General features: G+C 44.5%; 1 protein-coding gene across 1 annotated transcript in view; it reads left to right on the top strand.

Moving 5' to 3' along the window:
• The first annotated feature begins 1,731 nt into the window (after positions 1 to 1,731).
• Mtr (5-methyltetrahydrofolate-homocysteine methyltransferase) overlaps positions 1,732 to 24,481 on the top strand; it is a 59,554-nt gene continuing 36,804 nt past the window's right edge. Inside the window, exons 1-12 of the mRNA XM_042686193.1 lie at positions 1,732 to 1,867; positions 2,647 to 2,861; positions 6,629 to 6,718; positions 7,614 to 7,683; positions 9,186 to 9,278; positions 11,113 to 11,219; positions 13,723 to 13,782; positions 14,306 to 14,400; positions 17,243 to 17,343; positions 18,691 to 18,752; positions 20,261 to 20,328; positions 22,223 to 22,302. Of these exons, the coding sequence (XP_042542127.1) occupies positions 1,843 to 1,867; positions 2,647 to 2,861; positions 6,629 to 6,718; positions 7,614 to 7,683; positions 9,186 to 9,278; positions 11,113 to 11,219; positions 13,723 to 13,782; positions 14,306 to 14,400; positions 17,243 to 17,343; positions 18,691 to 18,752; positions 20,261 to 20,328; positions 22,223 to 22,302 (1,066 nt within the window). The 5' untranslated portion in view covers positions 1,732 to 1,842. The remainder of the gene's footprint in view (positions 1,868 to 2,646; positions 2,862 to 6,628; positions 6,719 to 7,613; positions 7,684 to 9,185; positions 9,279 to 11,112; positions 11,220 to 13,722; positions 13,783 to 14,305; positions 14,401 to 17,242; positions 17,344 to 18,690; positions 18,753 to 20,260; positions 20,329 to 22,222; positions 22,303 to 24,481) is intronic.

The raw sequence follows: 24,481 nt of genomic DNA, 5'->3' as shown, positions 1-24,481 counted from the left end.
GAGGGCTTAGGCCAACCCCGTGGTATGGAGTGAAGGTTATGTAAGAGATCATATGTGAGATTTTTAAGAGCTAAATTCACAGCTAGCACTATAGAATTAGCAAAAAATCTAAGTTTGCATTCAGTTTTTACCATGTCTACTTTCAGGGGTTGGTCAGATTGGCTGAGTCAAAACTATCTTTTGACAGGGCCTGTGGAGCAGGTGGCACAAATTGAGCCAACAGGGGTCTGGTGTCTCCCTGAGAAATGGCAATTCTCACTGTGCAGAAAGCAAAAGGAGAGGGAGGCCTCCCAGGGCTAATAATTATAATAAAAGGACTGCAAATTGTATCCATTATTTTCTATGAGGGCTAGTATCATCCTTAGACTGGAAATTCAGCTCATTTGGTGTAGTCAATGTGAGTGGTCACAATGGTAGCTGACGTGGGATTCTGGGAAGAAGATATAAATCTTGAGATTATAACAGAATTTGAGGGGTGCGAGTAGCAGAGTTCACCTTTGTGGCAAAGTCGGGAAGCTTCTTGGAAAAGCGGGTCATCACTCTGACAAACTCCAGAGGTAGCAGTATTTTGTTTCAGGTCTGACTTACCTTCTCACACCTGACAAAATGGACACCCAAAGAACTGAAGGGCTCTGAATTCAAGTCCCAGTGCAAGTGTGTGCGCACGCGCGCGCCCACACACACACACACACACACACACACACACACACACATCCTATCATAATCCAGGAAAGAGTAATGACCCTCTAGTGAAGTGGGTTAGCTATAGGGAAAGAATGATGAAACCAAAGCTAAGAATCATAGCCCCACACTAGCGGACACCCAGAGCTCCATTTCCTTTCTGATAGCCCATGAACACTGATCCTTGGGGGTTACTTGGCTAGTGGTCAGGACTTCTCTTTAGCAGCAGAAGTCTGGGGCCAGCTCTACCCAGGCCGAGGCACCTGTGAAATAGAACCATATGCAACAAACCCCTACTCCTGGCTTCAAGCACACGTTGCCTCTCATACATAGGCTAACTAGAGGATGGCAACCTCGCACATGCGCAGACCTCTTCCTCCCATTCACCAGGCCTTGGGCCTCATGCCCCCAGGCACAGCCCACGATCGTGGCCATGAACTCCTACCACACTACTTCACGTGCTCTCGGGTCGCCTAGCTCGGCTCCGCACCTTCCCTTACTGGTGGATTTTCTTTCTCTCTTATTAGATGCCTTGCCTTGCCACTTTGCATGTGTGTGTGTGTTCAATTCTCTGCTGGAGAACTCTGGTGGAGAACCTGGGCTCTCCATCTCCTGGCCCACCCACCTCTAGCATCGCGTCCTGACTACAGAATGGAGACTTAGGTCTCCCGTTGTCAGCAAAACGGGTGTAGAGTTTACATTCCCGAGTACGGGGCTCGCGACCCCGCACACAGTCGTAGGAAAGGCGGACTTGATACCCGCATGGCAGCACTTCCGGAACCGGCTCGGAGATGCTCGGGCCACTAGGGAGACTTGGTACTGCACTGAGGACTACATCTCCCAGAGGACCTTGGGCTAAGCATAAGGCGATTGGCTGGTATTCCAACCAATAGGCCTGCGAAGGACTCTCAGGGCCCAATCATAGGCCTGGGAGGGAGGGTCCTCTGACCCGAGGCTAGACCGAGCGCCGGCGGACTTAACGGCACGCGCAGCTCCAGCACTCCGCCGCTGAGGGCCGGGCCGGCGCGCGCCGCGCCCTGCTGCGGAGCGTGCCAGCGGCGAGGTCGGCGCCGTGGAGCCGGCTGCGTTGCGCCGCGAGCCCCTGTGGAGAGTTCACCCTCACCGCCACGTCCACGGCCCCCGAGACGGATTCCCGGAGACATGTCGCCCGCGCTGTCGCAACCCGGTAACGCAGCGGCCCGGTAGGGCCTAGTCCCGGAGTGGGGTGTGGCCGTCGGCTGGACGGAGTCCCCCCGCGCCGCGTCCCCCCTCCCACCCCGCATCGCCAGCCCGCGGGGCCACGTATCTACCTCCAGCCACGCCCGGTGCTGCCGGGCGTGGAACCCGATCCCCCGGACGCCCCGGGCCCTGGGTCCTCGGGTTTGCGGAAACGCTGCGGTCCCCGGAGCTCCGGTGCCCGGTCCTCCCCGCGGGCCCTGGGAAGTCTCCGGACGGGACACGCAGTGGGCAGAGTTGCCCCGGGACGTTGAGGTGCCGCGGGGCTGAGGGCGCCCCCCGCAGCTCGGTGAGACGGGGAGCCGCGCGCTGGTGCTTCTGCTTCTGCAGAGGCCCTGTTGGCGGCTCCTCCACTTCGAAGTAGATCCCCGGCTCTGCCGGGGAGGGGGGGGGAGGGGGGCGTGGTGACCCCGAGTCAGCCCTGGAGAGCAGGAACGAGCCCCGAGCCCCGGGCTGTGGGCCGGGCCTCCTGTCCCGGTTTTCCTCTCCTGGGAAGCGGAGCTCACTGAGCTGCTCTGACCGAGGGTTGAGGCTTTACCAGAGACTTTGTATTGTGTTCACCTTTTTTTCTTTTCTTTTGGCATCACTGTTTGTGGCTTAAGAGGCCGTAGTTCTCTGATGCATTTTTTTTTCAATGAGTTCCCTTATAGTTGACTCTACATTTCCCTCTCCACACATCTTTTTGTTCACTTTTCATTCTCTGAAGTCAGATTGTCACCCTGTTTAAAGGTGCGCCGAAGAAAGCCCAGCAGGATGAGATTGAAGCCATTCTCCAGAAAAGGATTCTGGTGCTGGATGGAGGGATGGGGACCATGATTCAGCGGTACAAGCTCAGTGAAGAAAGCTTCCAAGGTCAAGAGTTTAAAGACCATGCCAGGCCCCTGAAAGGCAACAATGACATTTTAAGTATAACCCAACCCGATATCATTTACCAAATCCATAAGGTAAATTATTCCCAGGTTCTGAAACTTTTATTCAAGTTATTTCATGTACACAGGTCAGACTGCTGTGCTGCTTGCTCTTGAGAATGCAGGAGAAAGAGGGGATTTATCAGGAAGCAGGTGTTAGACAACACATAAAAGTCAGGTGCCATGTTGGGCACTTGTGCAAACATGATGAAGGTAGGGTTTGCCCTTAAGACATTTACACTCCAGAGAAAAAACAAACATTCTGTACAGATTGGGGATTTTATGCTTATTACCTTAGCTCATTCTCAGGCATTTAAGATTTTTCAGTTTTTCTTGCTGTTATTTATTTTTTTTGTCAGTCATGGGGCTTGAACTCTGGGCCTGGGTGCTGTCCCTCAGCTCTTCAGCTCAAGGCCAGCACTTGAGTGACAGCACCACTTCTGGTTTTCTGGTGGTTAATTGGAGATAAAGAGTCTAGACTTTCCTGCCCGGGCTGCCTTTGAACTGCGATCCTCAGCTCTCAGCCTCCTGAGTAGCTAGGACTACAGGTTTGAGCCACCGGTGCCTGCTTTGCTTTTTTGTTGTTGTTGTTGTTTTGTCAGTCATGGGGCTTGAATTCAGGACCTGGGCCCTGCCCTGAGATATTTTTGCTCAAGGCTACTGCTTTGAGCCACAGCTCTGTTTCCAGGTTTTCTGGTGGTTAATTGGAGACAAGAGTTTCACAGACTTTTCTGCCCCGGCTGGCTTTGAACTGTGTGAGCCACCAGCATGTGGCTGCTTAACTGCTTTTTAAAATTTGTGTAGTTAGTATATGAAGGTTGGTCCAACCCAGGTCTACACCTTCTATCTCTAGCACTTAGCACAAAGGCCACATACTTAGTAGGTGTTGGAGCTAGAGTCTTTTGGACTTTTCTGCCCAGGCTGATTTGAACCTCAGTCTTCCAGGGCTTAGCCTCTGGACTAGCTAAGTTCACAGGCATGAGCCACTGGTACCTGGTTTGTACTTTTAAAAAAAAAGCCCAATTTTCATTTTCATACTTAAAAGTTTATATTAAAGGCTGATGCTGGCCTAATTTTGGGCCCAGTGGGCAAGGAAGCAAAGATGAAGTGGCTGCATTCTATTTCCTCAAAGACTTTAAGGCGTAGTAAGAGCAGTAGGCATAAGCCAGTTATCTGTAGTGCAAGTTAGGAAGGGTAAGTTGTTGTTGGGAAACATGGGTGTGTCAGTGAAAGTGTGCAGAAGAATGGGGCCTGAGGGCATGCGTCCGGCTGGGCAGGCAGCACTAGTGCTGGAGAGTTTTAGAAATACATGCTCTTGATTCGCGCTCACCCCGTTTCCCTGTCAGCATCAACTCATTCCACAGGTCACACAGCCCTTCACTAGGAAGCCTTCCAGGATCCCCCAGTAATGAGCCAGTCTCTCCCTGAGTCACTCCCTCTTCTGCTCTAGTATTTGACTTGTGTGATGGGGGCTGTGCACTTGCTGTTTTCCTATCATTGCCACTCCCAAGGATCTGGTGTGAGTCTCTGCAGCTCTGTGAACAGAGAGACCCTACTGAAAGGATCTGGGAAGATCAACACCAACTAATGGTGCTATCTCTGGGGAAAAACACAGCAATTGGTAGGAGTCGTTGTCGGGTCGTTCAGTTCTGGGAGTTTTGTGCATTCATTGAGAAGGCAGGCCAAATTCGTTGTATTTAAAGTGGAGATAAGAAAGCTGGCTAGGCTGAAGGGATGAAAGCCAAACATCTATGAGTGGGCAAGAGAAAGTAGCCTGGACTTTTTTGTTTTTTTAAAGACTAAGGGAAATGGTGGGGAAATAATAAACACAGTTGTGCTTTTCAGAGGATTAATCTGTCAGCCATGTGTAGAATGGCTTGGAATGAGAGGAGGTGGAAAGTTTAGATACGAGCTGTTAACATTTTGCACATAAGTGATGAGGTCTCAGGCTGGTGACTGCGCTTTGAGGAAAGACAAGTGGCGTCTGGATGCTTTCCTACTGCAGAAGTTAGCTCAGGCAGCGTGATGCGTACGACCCTCACTTAGGAGGACACCAGAAGATAGCTGGGATTCAGCCGCTGGGTTGCCACTTGCCTGCTGAGTGACTAGTGCTTGATCTCTCTCTCTTTTTTTTTATACATTAAGTTTTGTTGAGGTCCAGTGGCTTGTAGTCCTGGCCACTTGGGAGCCTGAGATGGTTGGGATCAAGGTTCAGTGTTAGCCTGGGCAAGAGCAAGTCCTTGAGGTCTTCTCCAGTGAGGTGATGTCATTCTAGCTCCTGAGAAGCTTAACCTAGGTGGACTGTGTCCAGGCGTGAGGCCCTGAGTTCAAACTGCAGTATCAACCCTCAAAAATTAAATGGAAGCTGCATGCTGTTGCCTCACACCTGTATGCCCAGCTTCTCAGAAAGCTGAGATCTGATGATCATGGTTTGAAGTTAGCCTGGGCAGGACAGTCCACGAGACTCTATTAACCTCTAATTAACCTGCAAAAGGCTGGAAGTGGAGATGTTGCTCAAGTGGTAGAGCTTCAGTCAAGTGGTAGATGCCAGCCTTCAAGCCCTAGGACTGGCACCCAAAGAAAACTAAATTGCAATTTTAATGAATTCATTCTTGTAAAACAAAGCTCATATATAAGAATAAATTCCCATCTGACTACTCTTAAGTTGCTGTTTTCGCCCCCTCTCCTCCGTGGGCACTATTGGTTGGTGTTTGTTTTTCTAGGTTCTTTTGATGTGCATTTATGTATGCATACTAGTACTGAGGCTTATAGAAAGGTCACAGTACTGTTTGTATATTTATGTTGTAAATTTAATGATAATCGTGTTTTATTATTTATTTTGTTTTTCTGCTCAGTAGTATTTGGGAAAGGCTTACTATGTCAATAGTAATACACAATTTTTTTTTTTCCAGACCTGGGGCTTGAACTCAGGGCCTGGGCACTGTCCCTGAGCTTCTTTTGCTCAAGACTAGCACTCTACCACTTGAGCCACAGCACCCTTCTGGCTTTTTCTGTTTATGTGGTACTGAGGAATGAAACCCAGGGCTTTATGCATGCTAGGCAAGCACTCTACCACTAAGCCACATTCCCAGCTCTACACAGTTTGTTTTAAGCTGACACAACAGTTAATAAAATGAGTAGGTTTAGTTATCTCTGTGTTGATGATTTTGAGGATGTTTGTGACTGACTGTAAGTGTGCTTTTCTTGTTTTTTTTTTTTTCTTTTAAAAAAATTCTCATCCCTTCTGTAGTCATCACGTGCCAGCTTAGGAAAGGTTGAATTTATTCACTGTTAGGAACTGAGAGGCTTGAGAGGCTTAAGAGGCCCCAGGTGCCAGTCAGATTGAGGTTGTGCTGGTAAAGAGTGAAACCTGGAAGACGGGTTTCAAACAGGAAGGGCAGTAATGACAAGTCCTCAAGCTCGAGGAGCAGTGCGAGTGTGGGCTTTAAAACAGGGCAGAAAGTGCGATTCTGGAAGATCAGGTTGTGCTGAAAGAGAAGGTAAGGTAATGAGTTCCCAAGATGAGCCACATGTCAGAGATGAGGCCTTCCACGGTCACGCCAACAGCCACGGCTGCTTGCAGAATGACCTGTATGGCTTCAAAGGAGTCAAAGGATCTTAACCCTAATGTGTTAACTCTTAGTGAATTTAAATTGTATGCCTTGCTGTGTAATTATTCCAGCCTCAAGTGTACTGTGTGACTCTGGGTAAGTGGTCAGAGATGGTTGGTGGTGATGGTGAGGAAAGAATGAGTTTATTGTTGGAGGGCAGGACTGGAAATGTGCTGTCTCTTCTTGTTGCAGGAGTACTTGTTGGCTGGAGCAGATATCATTGAAACAAATACTTTCAGCAGTACTAGCATTGCCCAAGCTGACTATGGCCTTGAACACTTGGTGAGCATTTCCTATTTCCCCATTTCTGTGTTGCTTGTAAGAACTTGTTGTTTTGGAGGGAGCTAGTGATAAAACCTTCTGAGAGCAGTCAGCTGATGCGCACTTTCTTTGTTTATGAGGAGACAGGGTAATGCTTTGAATCTTTGCTGCTTATGTGCACAGTAACCTATTCATTTTATAACTGGCTTTTATGGACAAGTAATAGCCAAATTAAAAAAATACTTGTTAAGCTGTAGGTTTTTTTTGTGTGTGTGTGTCAGTACTGAGGCTTGAACTCAGGCTCTCACATTCTTGCTTAGTTTTTTTGCTCAAGGCTGGTGATCTACCACTTGAGTCACACCTCCACTTCTCTCTTGTTGGTGGATAATTAGAGATGAGTCTCATGGATTTTCCTGCCCAGGGTAACTGTGGACTGTTGGAGAGTTCAGAACCACTGTAGCATTGTACAGTGAAGCAGGGAGAGCCAGGCCAGGGCCATTGTGGTGGGAACTGACTGGCTAGTTAGGTGATGGCAGAGCTAGTCCTAGATCTCAGGTCTCGGCCTCAGAAGCCTGTGGCTTTTTTTCCACTATACTCTTTCTTTCTTAGTTTACAGTATTTGACTGTGTTAGCTTGTTTTGTGACTTATAAGATGTCTAGAGGTTTTTCTCTTTGCCAGCTACTTGGGGTTTGTGAGAAGGCCCCAAAAGCAGTTGCCAGGGATGAATTTCCATTCCCAGATGCTTTTCAAAGTTGGACAACTGATAGGGCTTCCTGGCTAATACTGCACTCAGTCTTCAGATGAATTCATTTGACATTTCCTTGCTGAATACAACTAAATATTAGATGGTTGTCGATTCCTTATTTTGCATGGAGAAAAAACAGGACAAACTAACATTTGTGGTTGATGTGGTAGGCCTACCGGATGAACAAATGCTCTGCACACGTGGCCAGAAAAGCAGCAGAGGAGGTAACACTCCAGACAGGTAAGGGACATTGTACAGGTCATGCCTTGAGTTACAATGCGACACCTCTGATGTTCCCTGCTATGTATTATAGGTGCTTTCTCCTGTCATGCCCCATGGCTCAGGAGCTGCTGCAAATACTGTATTTGACTTGTTATCAGGTTACTTCTCAGCAGTGGCATAATGAACTGTTTATCATCTCCCTGGGGTGACATGGGCTTTGGACTCAGGGCCACCTCTTTTATCTTGTGGTCCTTGTAACTAATTCCCTGAGTTTGTAGTTAGATCCATGACTTCTCAGAGTATTCAGAGCTAAAATGATTTTTATCCCTTTGAAAGCACGTTATTGGGTGATTAACGTAGCAGCTGGCTGAGTTGATAATTATGGTTTTCATTAGGATGTTTGATCATGTTCTTCTAAAGCTACCTTCTTATTTTGGCATAGATGGCCTTTCAAGTGTTTCCCCCTGTGTATTTGCAATGACCTTGAAGGCCCTGCTCACAGGAGGAGTATGGCATTAGTGTCAATCTTGCTGGACATGAAAAGCAGTTCCTGAAATAACTTTCATCCTGGCTGACTGCCATCAGAACACTGGGCACTAGTGGGTAGATTCTTAGAGAAGAAAAGGTATAGAATAAATAAGGAGTCCCTTAAAGATGTGAAAATATGGTTATTGCCCGTGCGAAACATGTAAAGCAAAATTAAGAAGTTAGCCAAACATGCTAATGAAGGACAAAAGCAATTTACAGTTATGTTGCTGAAAGATGAAATTTAAATCCATACAAATGTGTAGACTGCAGTCCACCTGAGAGGCAGGTTGACAAAGTAATGAATTATCCCAAACAATGATTTAACATTGGGGAATATGAAGACTACTTGGCCTTTAGCCTGGTCACAAACTGGGTTACCAACTAGTTGGTAGTCTTCTCCAGTTTAATTGGAAAGCAGGCCCTGGGGTATTGAGTGGGTAAAAATCACCATAGCTAATTAGCAATAGTATATGCTGTTCTATGCAAGTGAACTCAATTTCCCATGACATTTTACAGGTACTTTGACTCTGGCCTAGAGACAGTGTGATATAGGGGTTATTAAGGCAACCTCTGGTCTGCTTCATACTGGAATTGCAGGCTTTTACTCACATGCAGAAAAACCCTTTGAAATGAGAGGAGGGAGAATTGAGTTTTCTTGGATTGCCTTGGTGATGACATTCACATGTCCCCCATAGTACATGATTTCCCCAGTGAGATCTGGGGAATTATATAACAAACTATATATTGCAGAATCTGAGTTACCTCATGAAATGACATAAAGGAACAAATAGGCTTTTATTCATTAGAAATCAAGTTCTGTTGTCATATGAATCAGAACAAAACAGGGCTTTCAGATGCTTTTTGCATTTCTGAGTTGTGGGCAAAGGATTAGGGATAGCCCCGTGATCTAGAAAAAAAATCTTAAAGCTTTTTAAATTTATAACATATTTGAACAACTTAGAGATCTCATGCTTTCTGTCCTTTTTCCAAAGGTATCAAGAGGTTTGTGGCAGGAGCTTTGGGTCCAACTAATAAGACCCTGTCTGTGTCTCCATCTGTGGAAAGACCAGATTATAGGAATATCAGTGAGTATTTATCCCATATAATCAGGGAGCGTGGACATGGGAATATCAGTGAGTATTTATCCCATATAATCAGGGAGCGTGGACATGGGCCTCAGCAGTGCTAATCTGTGATATGGATCCAGTAGCAGGATCTGATTAAGGGATATTGTGGTATTGTCTTTTGTTATTATTCTTCCTTGACCTTGCTTTTAGATGGTTATGATGAAGTGATATATCAGTGCTTTTTTTCATTCTTTTTTTTTTTTTTGGTGCCAGTCCTGGGGCTTGAACTCAGGACCTGGGGTCTCTGAGATTTTCTGCTTAAGGCTAGTACAGTTGCCACTTGAGCCACAGCTCCACTTCTGGCTTTTTTGGTGCTTAATTGGAGATAAGAGTCTTCACAGACTTTCCTGCCCAGGATGGCTGTGAACCTTGATCTTCAGATCTCAGCCTCCTAAAGTAGTGAGGATTACAGTGTGAGCCACTTGTGCCTAGCAGATACTTCTTAAAACTAATTAAAATAATGGTGGGTGCGGTGATGCATATCTATAATCTCAGCACTTGGGAGGCAAAGCCAGGAGGATTGGGAGTTCCAGACAAGCTTAAGGTATACAGTGAGAGAGACACTATCTCCAAAAACAAAAAAAGTAATAAGTAAAACAAAAGAAATGATGTTTAAAAGTGAAAAGTAAATTTGGATACCAGCTTTTGGTCTACTATAAAACAGCGTATTGTATTTCCCAGTTAATTTTTTCGAATGCAGCCCAAACCATGTAAACATATTTGTACTATAAAGATTATATGCTAGCATGTATAAACATATTTGCTGAGATTTGGTAAAGTGTATAGGCATTCAGGTAAATTTCTCATAAGAAGACTTTAAAAAACGAAGAACGAGAGCTCTGGTGCTGAGCAGTGACCCTGCGTGTGGTGGAGGCCTCGTGGAGACAGGCAGGTTGGCAGCGCAGCTGGTGGGTTCATTTCTGGAGCTCTGCACGCTGCCCGCATCCTCCTTCCCCACAGGGGCTATTCCAGCCCCATGTGTGGCCCACACTCTTCTGTCCTGATGAGACTGGGCCACTGCCCTCCCCGCTTGGCTGTGAGTGTGGGCCACACCCCAGCATAAATGAGTGCTTCAGTTTCCTCTGTGGACATGCCTGAGCAGCTTTTGTTTTTGAGTTGGAGACAGCCTGGGGTGAGGCCTCACTTCTCAGGTGGACAAAGCACAGACATTTGTAACAAACACTTCACCTCAGAGTCAGAAAAGGCTTTTAGTTTGGACAAAAATCCCCTGTGGGAGAGGCCCCCTCTTGTGGAGTTGGTATAGGGCAGGACAGAGCCCACAGGACTGGGGCTTTCACCACTGAGAAACCTACAATCAGCCCCAGGTATGCAAATAATGTGTCTCCACCCACCCCTTCACTGGATGGTTAACATACTCTTTGGGAAACCTGGAGGGAGGTGTATGCCTGTAATCCCAGTACTTGGGAGTCTGAGGCAGGAAGTCAAACCAGCTTGAGCTGTGTATAGTGAGGTTCCAACTTCATACATAAAACATATACCCCCAAATGCGATTTATGGGCAGAATGATGTATTAAGATATATATGTTGAGAAGTCAAGTGCATGGTTCAAGAGGTAGACATGCCTTCCACTCCCATCGCAGACATGGAGGAAGGTCATTTGACCAGCCTTTACTGTGGCTGTGTTCCATGTATGTGTGTATGTGTGTGTGTGTGTGTGTGTGAGAGAGAGAGAGAGAGAGAGAGAGAGAGAGAGAGAGAGAGAGGTGTGATCTGGCACTGGCAGAGACTATGGAGCCCTGATGTGCTTGGTGTGACTGACTTATTCTTACAGCATTTGATGAGCTCGTTGAAGCGTACCAAGAGCAGGCTCGAGGACTTCTGGATGGGGGAGTTGACATCCTGCTTGTTGAAACGATTTTTGACACTGCCAATGCTAAGGTGAGTAAGGGAGGATAAAGGATGAGGCTGGACCGGCTGGGAGGAGTCCATAGCTTAGTGACAGGACAGGGTCCTGACCAACGCCAGATGCATTTTCTCTGCTTGCATCTGTTTGTCTTGAAAATTTTAAACAAGGCCCGTGTAAATAAGTAAAATTCAGCAGAGCTGTTTTGAGCTTTTTGAAAATGTTTTCTCATTATGAAGGTAAATCTTTTCGTAGATAAGTACACAGTATTCATGATTCTAATGTTTAAAGGTTCATAAGTATGTGGGAGAATTATAGTAAGTATACCTTCCGCTAGTACTTGGGTATCTTACTTTTTTCAGTTGTTACCAGTTTGGAGATCTGAATGGAGAGTCCATTCAGATGTGTGTGTACATGCATGTGTCTGTGTGTGCTTGCATTCCTTATTAAGTACAAAGGTGCATGGCCAGTGGGTTGAAAAGTAAACGTGCTTGTACAGATATGTATTACAAGGTATGGTTTTGCAAATGGAAAGAATTTTTTTTACTCTTCCAGTCTGACAGGTAAAAAACCACTACAGATTTAACTTGTATTTTCTTACCATTGATGAAATTGAACTTCTCTCTTTAGTTTTAGATCCATTTGTATTTCTTTTTCTGTGATTTATGGCCTATGTTTTTCTATTGGATTAAAAAAAATTGAATCCTTTACTAAGGAACTGAGATTCAGATACTCGTTTGAAAAGACTCCTAGTATTGTATTATGTATTACTTGAGTAATGAGAGGGGTAGCTGGGTGTAGTGGACATGTCTAATACCCATACTTGGGAGGCTGAAGCAGGAGGGTCATGAATTTGAGGCCAGCCTGGGCTGCACAGTGAGATCATCTTCAAAAAAAGAAAAAAGTATAAAGCAACAGAAGTAAGAAGAACAAGAATAAAACAGTAAATATATTTTATTGCAGAAGGCTCTGGGTTCAGTTCTTAACCTGTAAAGGAGCTATTGAATTTAAAAAATTTGGTTTAAACTTTATGTTTTCATTAAGTTTTAAAATGTTTGGCAGACAGTTTTTTTATATAGTAGTTTTCCTCATGATATGCGCAATTTATTTTGGAGTGAGAAATGGAGTGGAGATATACTATTTTTGGTTGGAAGTTAGTTATCTGCCTGTCGAGGTAGGCTGCCATACTAGATTTGAGTCCATTCGATCTAGTCTCAGCATGTGTAGAATATGTCTGAGTAGATGCTTAGTGTAATTACTTTCTTTCCTCCTTTGGTGCCAGTTTTGGGGCTTGAACTCTGATCCTGAGCACTGTCCCTGAGCTTTTTTGATCAAGGCTAGTGCTCTACCACTTGAGCCCATTAGTGCTTAATAGGAGATGAGAGTCTCATACATTTTCCTTCCCCCAGCTGGCTTTGAACCATGATCTAGCCTCCTGAGCAGCTAGGATTACAGGTATGAGCCAATGGCACCTAGCCATGGTTCCTTTTTATAAGCTTCACATCCCCTCCTCCTCCCAACTTGTTTGGCTATACTTTTGTGGTAGTTTTCCCATAAGACTTAGAAGATTTTAGCTCTAAAAAGGAAATTTTGATATCATCGATTTAATAAGTTTACATTCAATAAAACCCACTGTCTGTGCTTAGGGGCATACTAAAATGGTAGAGCATCTAATTGGTAAGCTTGAGGCCTCAGCCTGAGTTCAGACAAAGGAAAGAACACTATCACAGGGACTGTATATACTAATGATAAGTTGTATCCTGATTTCAAAAAATTAATTGTGGAAACAAATACACAACATTGAGTCGGGAAATAATATGATGAAAGAGAAGCGCTATTTATTACCCAGAACTTAGAACACGGTGTGGCTAGCACAGTGATATGGAGTTAGTGGCTTTAAGATGCAATTCGAGCTTACTATGTTCCCCGGTGATACACACTGTTGGTCCATGCATCACTGCCTGTGTGGAAAGACAAGGCAGGGAGGAAGGTTCTTCTTTGTTTTTAGTTTTGATGGAGGGGAGGAAAGAGATACCAGCCCGGAGCTCTTCTGCAGAGGAAGTGCTAGTTCTTAGTTTCTTCTGCAGAGGAAGTGCTAGTTCTTAGTGAACTCTTGTTTTTAACCAGTACTGGAGTTCACACTTGTGCCTGCTTGGCTTGCTTGTTCAGCTGGCGCTCTACCACTGGAGCCATACCTCCTGCTCTGTTTATTTGCTGATTATTTTGGCGATGAAAGTTCTTTTCTCTTGGACTTTTGTTCTCGGGCTGGCTTCAAACTGTGATTTCTGCATCTCAGCCTCCTGATTAGCTAGGATTGCAGGTGGGAGCTACTAGTGCCTGGCATGTGTTTCAATATGTATTATCAAGTATTACACTTGAGAAAGAAGCTCGCTGTTATGCATTATAGGGAAGTTACTTTCCTTCACTGTGGAGAGTTCTGTGTATATCTTACTGAAGACGGATGCGCTGTATTGAGTAGTGGACTGACCATGGATGTTTTCTTGGAACTAAGGATGTTCTTCCTTTTTTCCCCGGCAGGCAGCTTTGTTTGCACTCCAGAATCTTTTTGAAGAGGATTATGCTCCCCGGCCTATTTTTGTAAGTTCTAAAATGTTTGCTTGGTAAATTTTGTTTTATTAATAATTGCCATTTTGAGTCTAGCTACCTCCTCAGCTCCTGGGATAGTAGAATGGTAATACCTTCTAGATACCATTTATTGTAACTTCCTAACACCGCTTCTGGTCGATAACAGACTCCCCTCTGGTGAGGCCAGGAAATGAATCCAGAGGTGATTGTTGGGAGAAGGCAGACTGTCTAAAAAAAGCCTGTCTGAATCCAAAAGCTTAAAGGTCTGGTCTGGTTAGCGCCACGCAGGAGTGACCCTGCATGCTGATTAATACCAGATGCTGAAGACCCCAGACACCAGTTCACTCACCCAATGAGCAGATCTGTTTGAGCATCCTAAGACTGCTCAATGAGGACAGAACATCAGTGCATGGGCGTTGTATGAGATGCCGCAAGGGTCTCTTCCTGGTGAAGGAACAAAGAATGTCAGTGTGTCCATTTCATCTCTATTGCTGAATTCTCAAGACTGCATTATTGACTTGCTGTGTTAATTCAGATCTCAGGGACCATTGTTGATAAGAGCGGGCGGACTCTCTCTGGACAGACGGGAGAGGCCTTTGTCATCAGTGTGTCTCATGCAGATCCCCTGTGGTGAGTACCTCTGCCTTTGTGTTGGATATCCCTATTTATGGGGCAACCAGAAGCATGCTAGGTTGGAATAAAGTAAGACTTCTGAAACTCAACTTTTTATCTCTTAGCCTGATTAACTAGGGGCCAGGTAGAGGCATCAAACAATATGTGAAAGATAGATATGTAACTGTTTAAGGAACTATTGCTTGGGCTGGTAGGGTGGCTCAGTGGTAGAGTGCTTGCTTTGCATGCATGAGGCCCTGGGTTCGATTCCTCAGCACCACATAAGCAAAAAGAAAAAAGCCGGAAGTGGTGCTGTGGCTCAAGTGGTAGAGCGCTAGCCTCGAGCTGAAGAGCCCAGGCCCAGAGTTCAGGCCCCACGACCGGACTCCCCCCCCCCCCCCCCCCCCCCCCCCGCAAAAAAAAAAAAAAGAAACTATTGCTTACTTATTTGTGATTATCGTAAAGCATATAAACAAAGAACAACAGGATGGAGCCTTATATTATTGTTATTACTTATTGAAGTCCTGCCATGTCCTGGAATACTGGCAAATAAATAAACAGGTTAAAATAAAAAGCATAAAGTGCTTTGCAGAAGAATGAAGAAAACTTAGCCATTCAAAGGTGTAGTGGGGGAGGATTCAGAAATGGGTCTGTGGAGTAGGTACATTTAAGCAATCTCTGGAGTTCGCTAGTTCCAGAGACAGATTGTGCGTAGCAGAGCGAATTCATGTCAGTTTGAGAGCTGAATAGTTGAGAGGACACTTTCAAATGTCATGTTGTAGTTGTATTTCAGTAAAACCTGAGAGTCAAGTGGGCATTATTTTATTCACTCAACAGATGAGAACTGAAATCACCTAAGCACTGATATGAAGTGTGGGAAAGCTCAAACATCTTTTCTAGTGATAATGATGTACAGAATCTTTCAGGGTTTTTTTTTTTGACACATACTGATTCTAGGTGACAAGATGAGGGAAAAGGTTAAGTGACAAGATGAGACTAGGCATGGAGCTCAGCTCAGTAAGTGTTCTGGAGCGCTGGAGGCTTCCTACACACTGGGCCTGCCAGTCTGACTTGAGTTGCTCCAGTGTGGCATTGGGACACAATGTCAGACCTACTGGAGCTCAGTTTCAGATTTACAGAACATTTGAGGAGAAAGTACAGCGGGTCTCCACTCACACCTACTGAGCTCCTGCCCCTCACCATCCACTTTCTGTATTATTATCATGTACCTTGACGGTTATTTGTTACGATAAGAACCACCAGAGTGCTGTGTAACTGAAGCCTGAGTGTCTTCATGAGTTTTGACAACTGATAATTAAAATTGTAATGCCCTGAGAATCTCATAGGCTCTGCTGGTTTCTCCTTTTTTTCTTGCCTGCTGGCAGCTAATCCTAAAGTTTTGCTTTTTTTAAAGAATTGGGGTGTAGTTGTAATTGTACAGTATATATCCTTTTCAGGTTGGCATTTTTTTTTTCATTTAGCAATATAAATTTATTTATTTATTTATTTTTGGCCAGTCCTGGGGCTTAAACTCAGGGCCTGGGCACTGTCTGTCCCTGAGCTGCTTTTGCTTAAGGCTAGTACTCTACCACTTGAGCCACAGCACCACTTCCAGCTTTTTCTGTTTATGTCATACTGAGGAATTGAACCTAGGGCTTCATGCATGCTAGGCAAACACTCTACCACTAAGCCACATTTTCAGCCCTTTGTAGCATATTTATAGCTCTTTCTTTTTAAAGCTTTGAGTGATATTCTGTTCTTCATATGTACCACTGTTTGCACATTCACGGTGTTCACCTATGAAATAAAGTGCTGTGGCCGTTCGTGTGCAGTCTTTTGTACAGACATGATTTTAGCTTGCTTACATAAATAGCAACGAGCATGACTGCTGATCATTTGGTAGGAATTTAATTCTGAAAGAAACCAGCAGTCTGTCTTTCAAAGTAGCTGCGCCTTTTTAGTTCTCCAGCAGCACAGGGTGAGAACGCATGTCGTGCCATGTCCCGGCATTTGTTTTCCACTGTTCTGGGTTTAGTTGTGCTAGCAGGGGTGTAGTGAGAACTCATTTTAATTTTCAGGCTATGGAATAGCTTTTCATATGTTTATTGCCATCTGTGTGTGTGTGTGTGTGTGTATGTGTGTGTGTGTGTGTGTGCATTTTGGTTTTGTTTTAGTGAGGTGTTTTACATTTTTCACTTTTTAATATTAGACATATTGTTTTCTTGTGGCTTACGTATTTTCTTTGTATTCTGTTACTCACTTTTGTTGGTGTTGGGGTTTGGATGAGAGCCTAGTGCTTGCCGTGTAGCACTCCCCCACTTGAGCCACTCTCTCAGCTTTTCTTTTGCGTTTGTTATTTTCATGTGATTTTGCCTGCAGCAAGCTTTGGACATGAAGAGGACCTATGCCTCCTTGTAGCTAGGATCATTGGTGTGATTGATTTGCGATGGAGACTCACTGAATTTCTGCTTGGGCTGTCCTAGAACTATAATTCTCCCAAAATCTATGATTATAGGTGTGAGCTATTATGCTCAGCCCTGTTGATGAGTTTTCTAAGTTTTTATTTTATTTTTTAAAACTATTAGCCAATCCATGACTGTATTTAGACACATTTACTCTGTAAGGCGTTGCATCCTCTGGCTGGGTCCTTTAGCTGTAAGGTCATGTGAGGTAAAGGCATAGATAAGAATACTCAGTGTTGAAAGGAGGAGGTGGTTGGGACTACAGCTAAGTTAGGGCTTTGCATGAAGAGAGTTTTATTATCTGCTGAATTTTAGGCCAACTCTTTTATATGCATACATATTCTGAATGGAAGATGCTGCTTCAAATACATGTCTTATCCTATTTTGTTCAATTCTAGCATTGGATTAAATTGTGCTCTGGGTGCAACTGAAATGAGACCTTTCATTGAGACAATTGGAAAATGTACCACAGCCTATGTCCTCTGTTATCCTAATGCAGGTGTGTGTTTCACGGGCACGTAAGTGTGGAGAGATCTGTGTACATAAGTGTGGTAGATGGGGAAAGTTATAACTAAGAGAATTTTGTTATAGGTAGGTGTGTGTGTGTGTGTGTGTGTGTGTGTGTGTGTGTGTGTGTGTGTGTGTGTGTGTGTACATACTTGTATGTAATTTTGTGTACCAGAAACTTCTCAAATCAAGAATACTAGGGTGTAAAACAGTTTTTCCTTAGACTTGGAGCTTCAGGGTAGGGACTGAGTCTAGTTACAACTTAACTAAGCCTTTATCCTCAATGATGGTGCCCACTGTGGGGAGATGGCCAGAGGAAGAGAGGGAGAGGGGAAACTTGTGTATACTGTACTCCAAAAGCTAAGGCTTCTTAGGCTGGGTATAAATATTCCAAGGATATTTGTAAATAATTCTGAAGCTATTCAGGTAAATATTTGTAATACATTCATATAGTTAGGGTTAACAGGTTTGCCTGTGTGTGTGTGTGTGTGTGTGTGTGTGTGTGTGTGTGTGTGTGTGTGTGTGTGTGTGTGTGTTTGGTGTTTGGTGTTTGTATATGTATGTGTGTGCCTATAGTGGTGTTTGAATTCAAGGCCAGGGTACTGGCCCTTAGCTTTTTCACTCAAGGCTAGTAGTATTATCACTTGAGCTACACCTCCATTTTTGGCTCTTTGGTGGTTAATTATTGATAAGACTCACAAATTTCCCTGCCCACGCTGACTTCAAACAACAATCCTCAGATCTCAGCCTCCTGAGTAGCTAGAATTGTAAGTGTGAGCTATTGGTGCCCAGCCCCAGTGAATGTTTTTGAGTACCAGTCAGCTACTTAGGATAAAAACAATTTTCTAGCTTTTTTTTTCCTTCAAATATATACATTTTATTTTATTTCTTCTTCAGCAGTATTGGAGTTTGACTTGTACTTGCCTAGTAAGTACTCTGTCATCACAGCCAAACCCCTGCCCTTTTTGCTTTGTTTGTAGGTAGGGTCTCCTGTTTTTGCCTGGCACTGCAGCCTTCCCACCCTACCAGTGCCTCTTGGCCTCAAACTATAATCCTTACCATCTCTGCCACCTGAGAAGCTGGGCTTACAGACATGAGCCACCATGCAAGTAAGGTGTCTTGCTTGCTTTTACAAGAAATTACTGCTTGATTATGAATACCAAATTTAAAAACTTTCAATTTAAAACATTTAGAAAAAAAACAGTACTGGGCTGGAACTTAGCTCTAGAGGTAGAATGCTTACCTAGCAATCACAAGACCCCGAGGTCAGGCTCCAGACTACAAATGGACCAAATAAACCAACTGTTCCTGGAATGATGCTTTTCATGTCCTTCCTCAGGCCTTCCCAACACGTTTGGTGACTATGATGAAACACCTTCCATCATGGCCGCACACCTGAAGGTCAGGCGTTTCCTTTAACACGGTTGGGTTGTTGAGGGATGGATGGAATTATAGTGTTTCTTGAGTTTCAGCCTCTTAAGTAATTGGGATTAAGTTGGGCTTAGATGAAGAATATTTAGGAACAATTTACCCACAGAGAGCCCAGTGTATAAAAAAAGGAACAGTTTTGTTCCCTGGATTAAGGTAGCCGAGGCACGGGGCTATTTCTGGTCGGCACACAGTCTATGAGCTCCAGCCGAATCAACTGAGATGACTCTCTTCTGCCACACTGCTTCAGCTGCAGCCTTTCTAAGACATGATGCTCCTTGTTCACCCGTCACCCTGCTGAATGTGTCACCCGGCTCCCACCTCCACCCTCTTCTCCTGTGTGCCTACCAGTTTTGACTCATGAGATGATCTACCTACCACCACCTCTCCTCAGCTCTAGTCTACTCACCTCTGCATCTCTTGTTCTGTTCCTTGAATTGCTAGATCTTGGCTCTGTTCTGTTCCTTGAATTGCTAGATCTTGGCTCACTGAGTTCTCTCTTAGCCATTTCTGACTTCATTTTTAGAATTTTGGTGGCTGGATTTTGCTATGTATTCTAGGGTGGTCATGAACTCAGGATCTCTTACCTCAGCCTTCTGAGTGCTGGGATTACAGGAGTACACTAATATACCATCAGGTCTCAGTGGCATGTATATGATCCTCAGTGCCTGACCAGGTCTCAGCTATCCTGCGTCCCTGTCCCCTGCTCTGCAGGATGGTGCCTACCGCACATGCTGGTAGGAGAGCTTGAAATGTGCCACCTGTGATGGGAACTACATTTTTTTTTTTTTTGTCTTCTTTTTTTGGTACTGGGGATCGAACCCAGGACCTTGCAGTTGTTAGGCAAGTACTTTGCCCCTGAGCTACAGCCTAGCCCTGCGGGAACTACATTTTTTAAATCTAAAAGTACATTTAAAAACTTGAAAATATATTATCCAAATCACATTCATTCAGCTCAGCTAATGGGTTAAAAAAAACTTTAACATCAGATGATGTATAAACATTTCATACTTCATTGTAAGTAATGTAAAGATTTCATGATAAATGAACTGCCACAGCGCCACTTCCGGTTTTCTAATGGTTTATTGGAGATAAGAGTCTTATGGGCTTTTCTGCCTGGGCTGGCTTTGAACTGTGATCCTCAGATCTCAGCCTCCTGAGTAGCTAGGATTACAGGCGTGAGCCACCAGTGCTGGCTCTGAGCTGCTTTTACTCAAGGCTAGCATTCTACCACTTGAGCCACAGTGCCACTTTTGGCTTTTTCTGTTTGTGTGGTACTGAGGAATCGAACCTAGGGCTTCATGAATGCTAAGCAAGCACTCCAACACTAAGTCACCTTCCCAGCCCCAAATATGCTTATTTTGCTTACTAGTTGTATCTTAGATCTTCAGGAAATGTAGAAAGGAACAGTTTCTGTGATGAATTGGGTTTTGTGAATTTGGGATTTAGCTGAAATTCCCTGAACCCTTTCTTAAACACAGGACTTCGCTGTGGATGGCCTGGTCAACGTGGTTGGGGGGTGCTGCGGGACCACACCAGATCACATCAGGTAATCAACCTTACTTTACAAACCTCGCATGCTCTCCTGCCCTTCCCCCACCATGGCTTAGAATGTGACTGTTGGGCGCCTAGGGCATTTCAGGTAAAAAGAGTCTGTCCTTGCTTTATGTGACTGGTGTCTTTGAAAGCCGGGACACAGTGCACACACAGGGGAGGGCACCCAGAGACCCGGGAGAGGTCAGCAGTCCCTCAGCCATGAGAAGGCCTTGAGGAAATAAACTTCAAGAAGTCTCTATACTTCTTAAGCACCCAGCTTAAGTCCCACTGTTCTCAACAGCTGCTATGTCCCGTGGGTGATATGGGCCTCCATTGAAAGGAGGACAAGGTGGTGAGGTGATGAGATGACGAGCATGTCAGGGTGCAGAGGAGTGGGGTGCAGAGGAGGGCCCTGCCTGGTCCCGTGTACTCATTGTGCATGCTGGTGAGCCAGCGTGGCAAGCAAAGACACGATCGCTGCATGGAGCGTTCGTTCCTTCCATGGTGTGCCTTAGAGATTGCAATCGGTGCACTGGAGTACAGCGATGACTTCCTGTGCTGTGCTCTCCCCTCGTGCACACCATCACACACTGTTCTCATCTCCTGGTAGTTCATTGCTTTTATTGACTTCCATGCTAATAAACAGTTCTTGTGGTGCTAGAGTGGGCCCCGTGTCTCATGCACCTTAGCACATGCTCTATCTACCACTGAGTTATACCTTCAGATCCAATTTCAGATAATGGTTTTTATTGTTACAGAGATGATGTTCAGAGGGGTTACAGTTATGTAAATCAGGTAATGAGTACGTTTCCTTTTGGACAGTGTCACCCCTCCCCTTAACTCTCACCCAGTTTTTCCCTCCCTTTAGCCCTAATTTTTTTTGTTGTTGTTAGTCCTGGGTTTTGAACCTCAGGGCCTAGGCACTGTCTCTGAGCTTTTGTGCTCAAGGCTAGCACTCTACCGCTTGAGCCACAGTTTCACTTCTGGCTTTTTGGTGGTTAATTGGAGATATGAGTCTCATGGACTTACCTGCCCAGGCTGGCTTGTAACTGTGATCCTTAGATTTCAGCCTCCTGAGTAGCTAGGATTACGGGTGTGAGCCATCAGCCTGTTTGTTATATTTTTATCTATCTACATATTTGTGTTTTTGCTTAGATGTTCACTTAGGAGGTGTAGAATGAGCACTGGTTACTGGTCCTGATACCTTTAGTAGTGTAGGCAGGTTTTTCCTGGTTCATCATTAAAGCTGGTATGGTGAAAGAGAATGAAGGGCCCTGGCCAGCCCTCTTGCCTGTGTTCTCCTCGAGGGTGACATCCTTTTTTTGATTCAGCTATTGATTGGCTGCTGGAAATACTCTGTGTGTGGATTTGAAGCATATGAATGTGGGTCTGAGGAGGGGAGGTTTGAGTTGCTTTCGTAGACCTTTTCATAGACATAGCTTCAGAAATAGAAACAAGGCAGCCAGTACATGCGTGGCCACCAGCCGGCTCTTCAAAGTTCAGGTTCATGAGAAAACCAAAAGGTGGCCAGGCGCCGGTGGCTCACGCCTGTAATCCTAGCTACTCAGGAGGCTGAGATCTGAAGATTGCAGTTCAATGCCAGCCCAGGCAGGAAAGTCCTTGAGACTCTTATCTCCAATAAAAACCACTAGAAAACCGGAAGTGGCACTGTAGCTCTAGCGGTAGAACACTCACCTTGAGCTGAAAAGCGCAGGGACAGTGCCCAACCCAGAGTTCAAGCCTTACCACCGACCAAAAACAAAAAGGTGTAATTGCTACAGCACATATGCAAGTAGGTATGTGCATGCTTAATGTTAACATAGACTTTATTTCATAGCTGGAAATTAATTAAATTTATTTCATTCTGAATTAATGAATATGATATAATGTTTTCTGTTTTAACTTAGGGAAATTGCTGAAGCTGTGAAAAATTGTAAGCCTCGAGTCCCCCCTGCTGTGGTTTTTGAAGAACATATGTTACTGGCTGGTAAGTCTTGAAGATGGAGTGGTAATGATTTTGGAAGCCATTTGTACAATGTATTGGTATGTTGATTCTAAGCAATGTTTGTGCCAAGCTTCATGGTTCCTTGATCAAAGAGGAGTATATGTTTTTTGTGGCCCTTACCTGAGTTCTAGGGAAGCTCTGTCTCTCCAGGGCAGGAGTGGTTCAGGTGCTTTAGGGTAGAAGTGGGTGGTTGGAACAGGGAGTGGCTGGTCACAGTCAGGAGCCGTGTCTTGTCTATCCTGCACTCACATGCCTGGCCAGGCCTAAATATTTTGAATAGTCAGGCTGAGTTTAGTTACTGGACTTTGCAAATTGCCAAGGCCCTGTGCTTGGTAACGGCAGGGACATCTTTCTGGAAGTTTCATTTGCTTCCAAAACATGATTGTCACCTTCTGTTTTGGACCATATGTTTTGGACTTCACAAAGAGTTGTATTTACTTCTGTTTGTTTTTCAACAATTCTGTGAGTAGCCTTCTTTTTCAGCATGTGTCTTGATATTCAAGGAATGTTATTAAAATCCATCTTTTCCCAACTGTTAGAAAAATAATTTTACACTTTCATATTTTTACCACTACACATTAGTGAAGTAGTAAATAGTTTAGGCAAAAGTAGGATTTTTTTTTTAGGAAAAATTATTGTTAACACATGGAGGGACTCTTATAACATGATTTAACAGCTTCCTACATTGAAATAATTGCTTCTACTGTTATCATAAGAAAGACAAAATAAAATACAAGTTGTAGCCAGAGTTCACTCCTGTGAAGTCAGTGAACGTGTGTCTTCAGGCTAGCCTTTTTTTCTTTTGCTGCTACATGAGTCAGGGTGACACTAGGAACAGTGGGGTTTATAGTTTGTGATGGGTTCGTTGGCTCTGTCAGAGAGCAGCAGGCAGGCAGGTTTACTTCACCCCTGAAGTTTAAGGCTGTGTATTACTGTAGCTGAATGGATGCATATAACGAAGTATCCAGCCTTTGCCAGAATCAGAACAAGACAGATATTGACATAGGACATTTTAGAATTGTGTATGTGTGTGCATCAGTACTGGTGTTTGAAGTTGGGCTTATTACTCCTGCTTGGCTTTTACTTGAGTCATGCCTCTACTTCTTTTTGCTGGTTATTTGGAGATTACAAGTCTCAAGGTTTTTATCTTCCTTGTCTAGCTTAGAACTTGGATCCTCAGATCTCAGTCTTCTGAGATTACTAGCTAGGATTATAGATGTGAACTACTGTGCTCAGTTTTCACACACTATTTCTAAATTTCTGCAGTGGTCACCTTCTATTAAAATTTGAATGATACACAGCTCACTTTCTGAGCTGAGCTTTGTACCATTTGTTTTATAGATGATAAACTTCAGGAGGCACTGCCTTTCCTTGATTTTCCATTTATGACTAGATGAGAAGCACTAAATGAGGTGCTGTTCAGCAAGGTTGACATCCTTGAAGGAGGAGGACTATCTTGAGACTTGCTGGGTCTCTGAGGATCATTACCAATAGGAAGAGAAATCCAAAGTCAGACCATAGCAGTGATTGTCTTGTGGCAGTGAATAAATGGCCTGGGATAGTTCTCTAATCACCCAGCAGCTTCTACTCATTGTTTTTTTCTTACATCTGATCATTTCAGCCACTGCTTTGACAGAGGACTCGATAGCCCTTTTATTAACAACATTCTACTTGCTGGTGCTAATGTTGTGCTCATTATCACCCAGATAATTGTACAATAGTGATATGTGGCAGGTCATTCCTATCCCTGCTTTGTAAGCTTAGAGGCTGCACGTGTGGGAGTGGCCTCAGGTGTACAGTCAAGTAAGTGATCCAACAGGGTTGGCTGTCCACAGAGCCTGCACAGAGCCTGCACACAGCCATCCAGTGAGACGAAAAATAACGAGTAGGACAGAAGCAGTTCAGAGCCTTTTACTTACTGCTGGAATGTGTCCCCATGGATGAGCTGATACTTGCCCTGGAAGTAACCTGTCCTGGAGCAGATCTGGTGACAGTGCTCAACGCCGGGTGGCTTGCTTGGGCAGCTCCTTAGTGGAGTAATTCCTGTCTCCACTTGGGTCCTTCCTCACATGAGCCTTGTTGGTCATGGGTTCTTGATGTGGATCAAAGAAGGAGATGGAAAAAAAAAAAAAGAAGGAGATGAAGTATTGCTCTAAAAGTG

This window comes from Dipodomys spectabilis, unplaced genomic scaffold (assembly GCF_019054845.1).
Source record: "Dipodomys spectabilis isolate Male_0828 unplaced genomic scaffold, ASM1905484v1 ptg000096l, whole genome shotgun sequence".
Lineage (NCBI taxonomy): Eukaryota > Metazoa > Chordata > Mammalia > Rodentia > Heteromyidae > Dipodomys > Dipodomys spectabilis.
The sequence above is the reverse complement of the archived record's forward strand: the minus strand, read 5'-3'. Positions and strand labels throughout refer to the sequence as shown.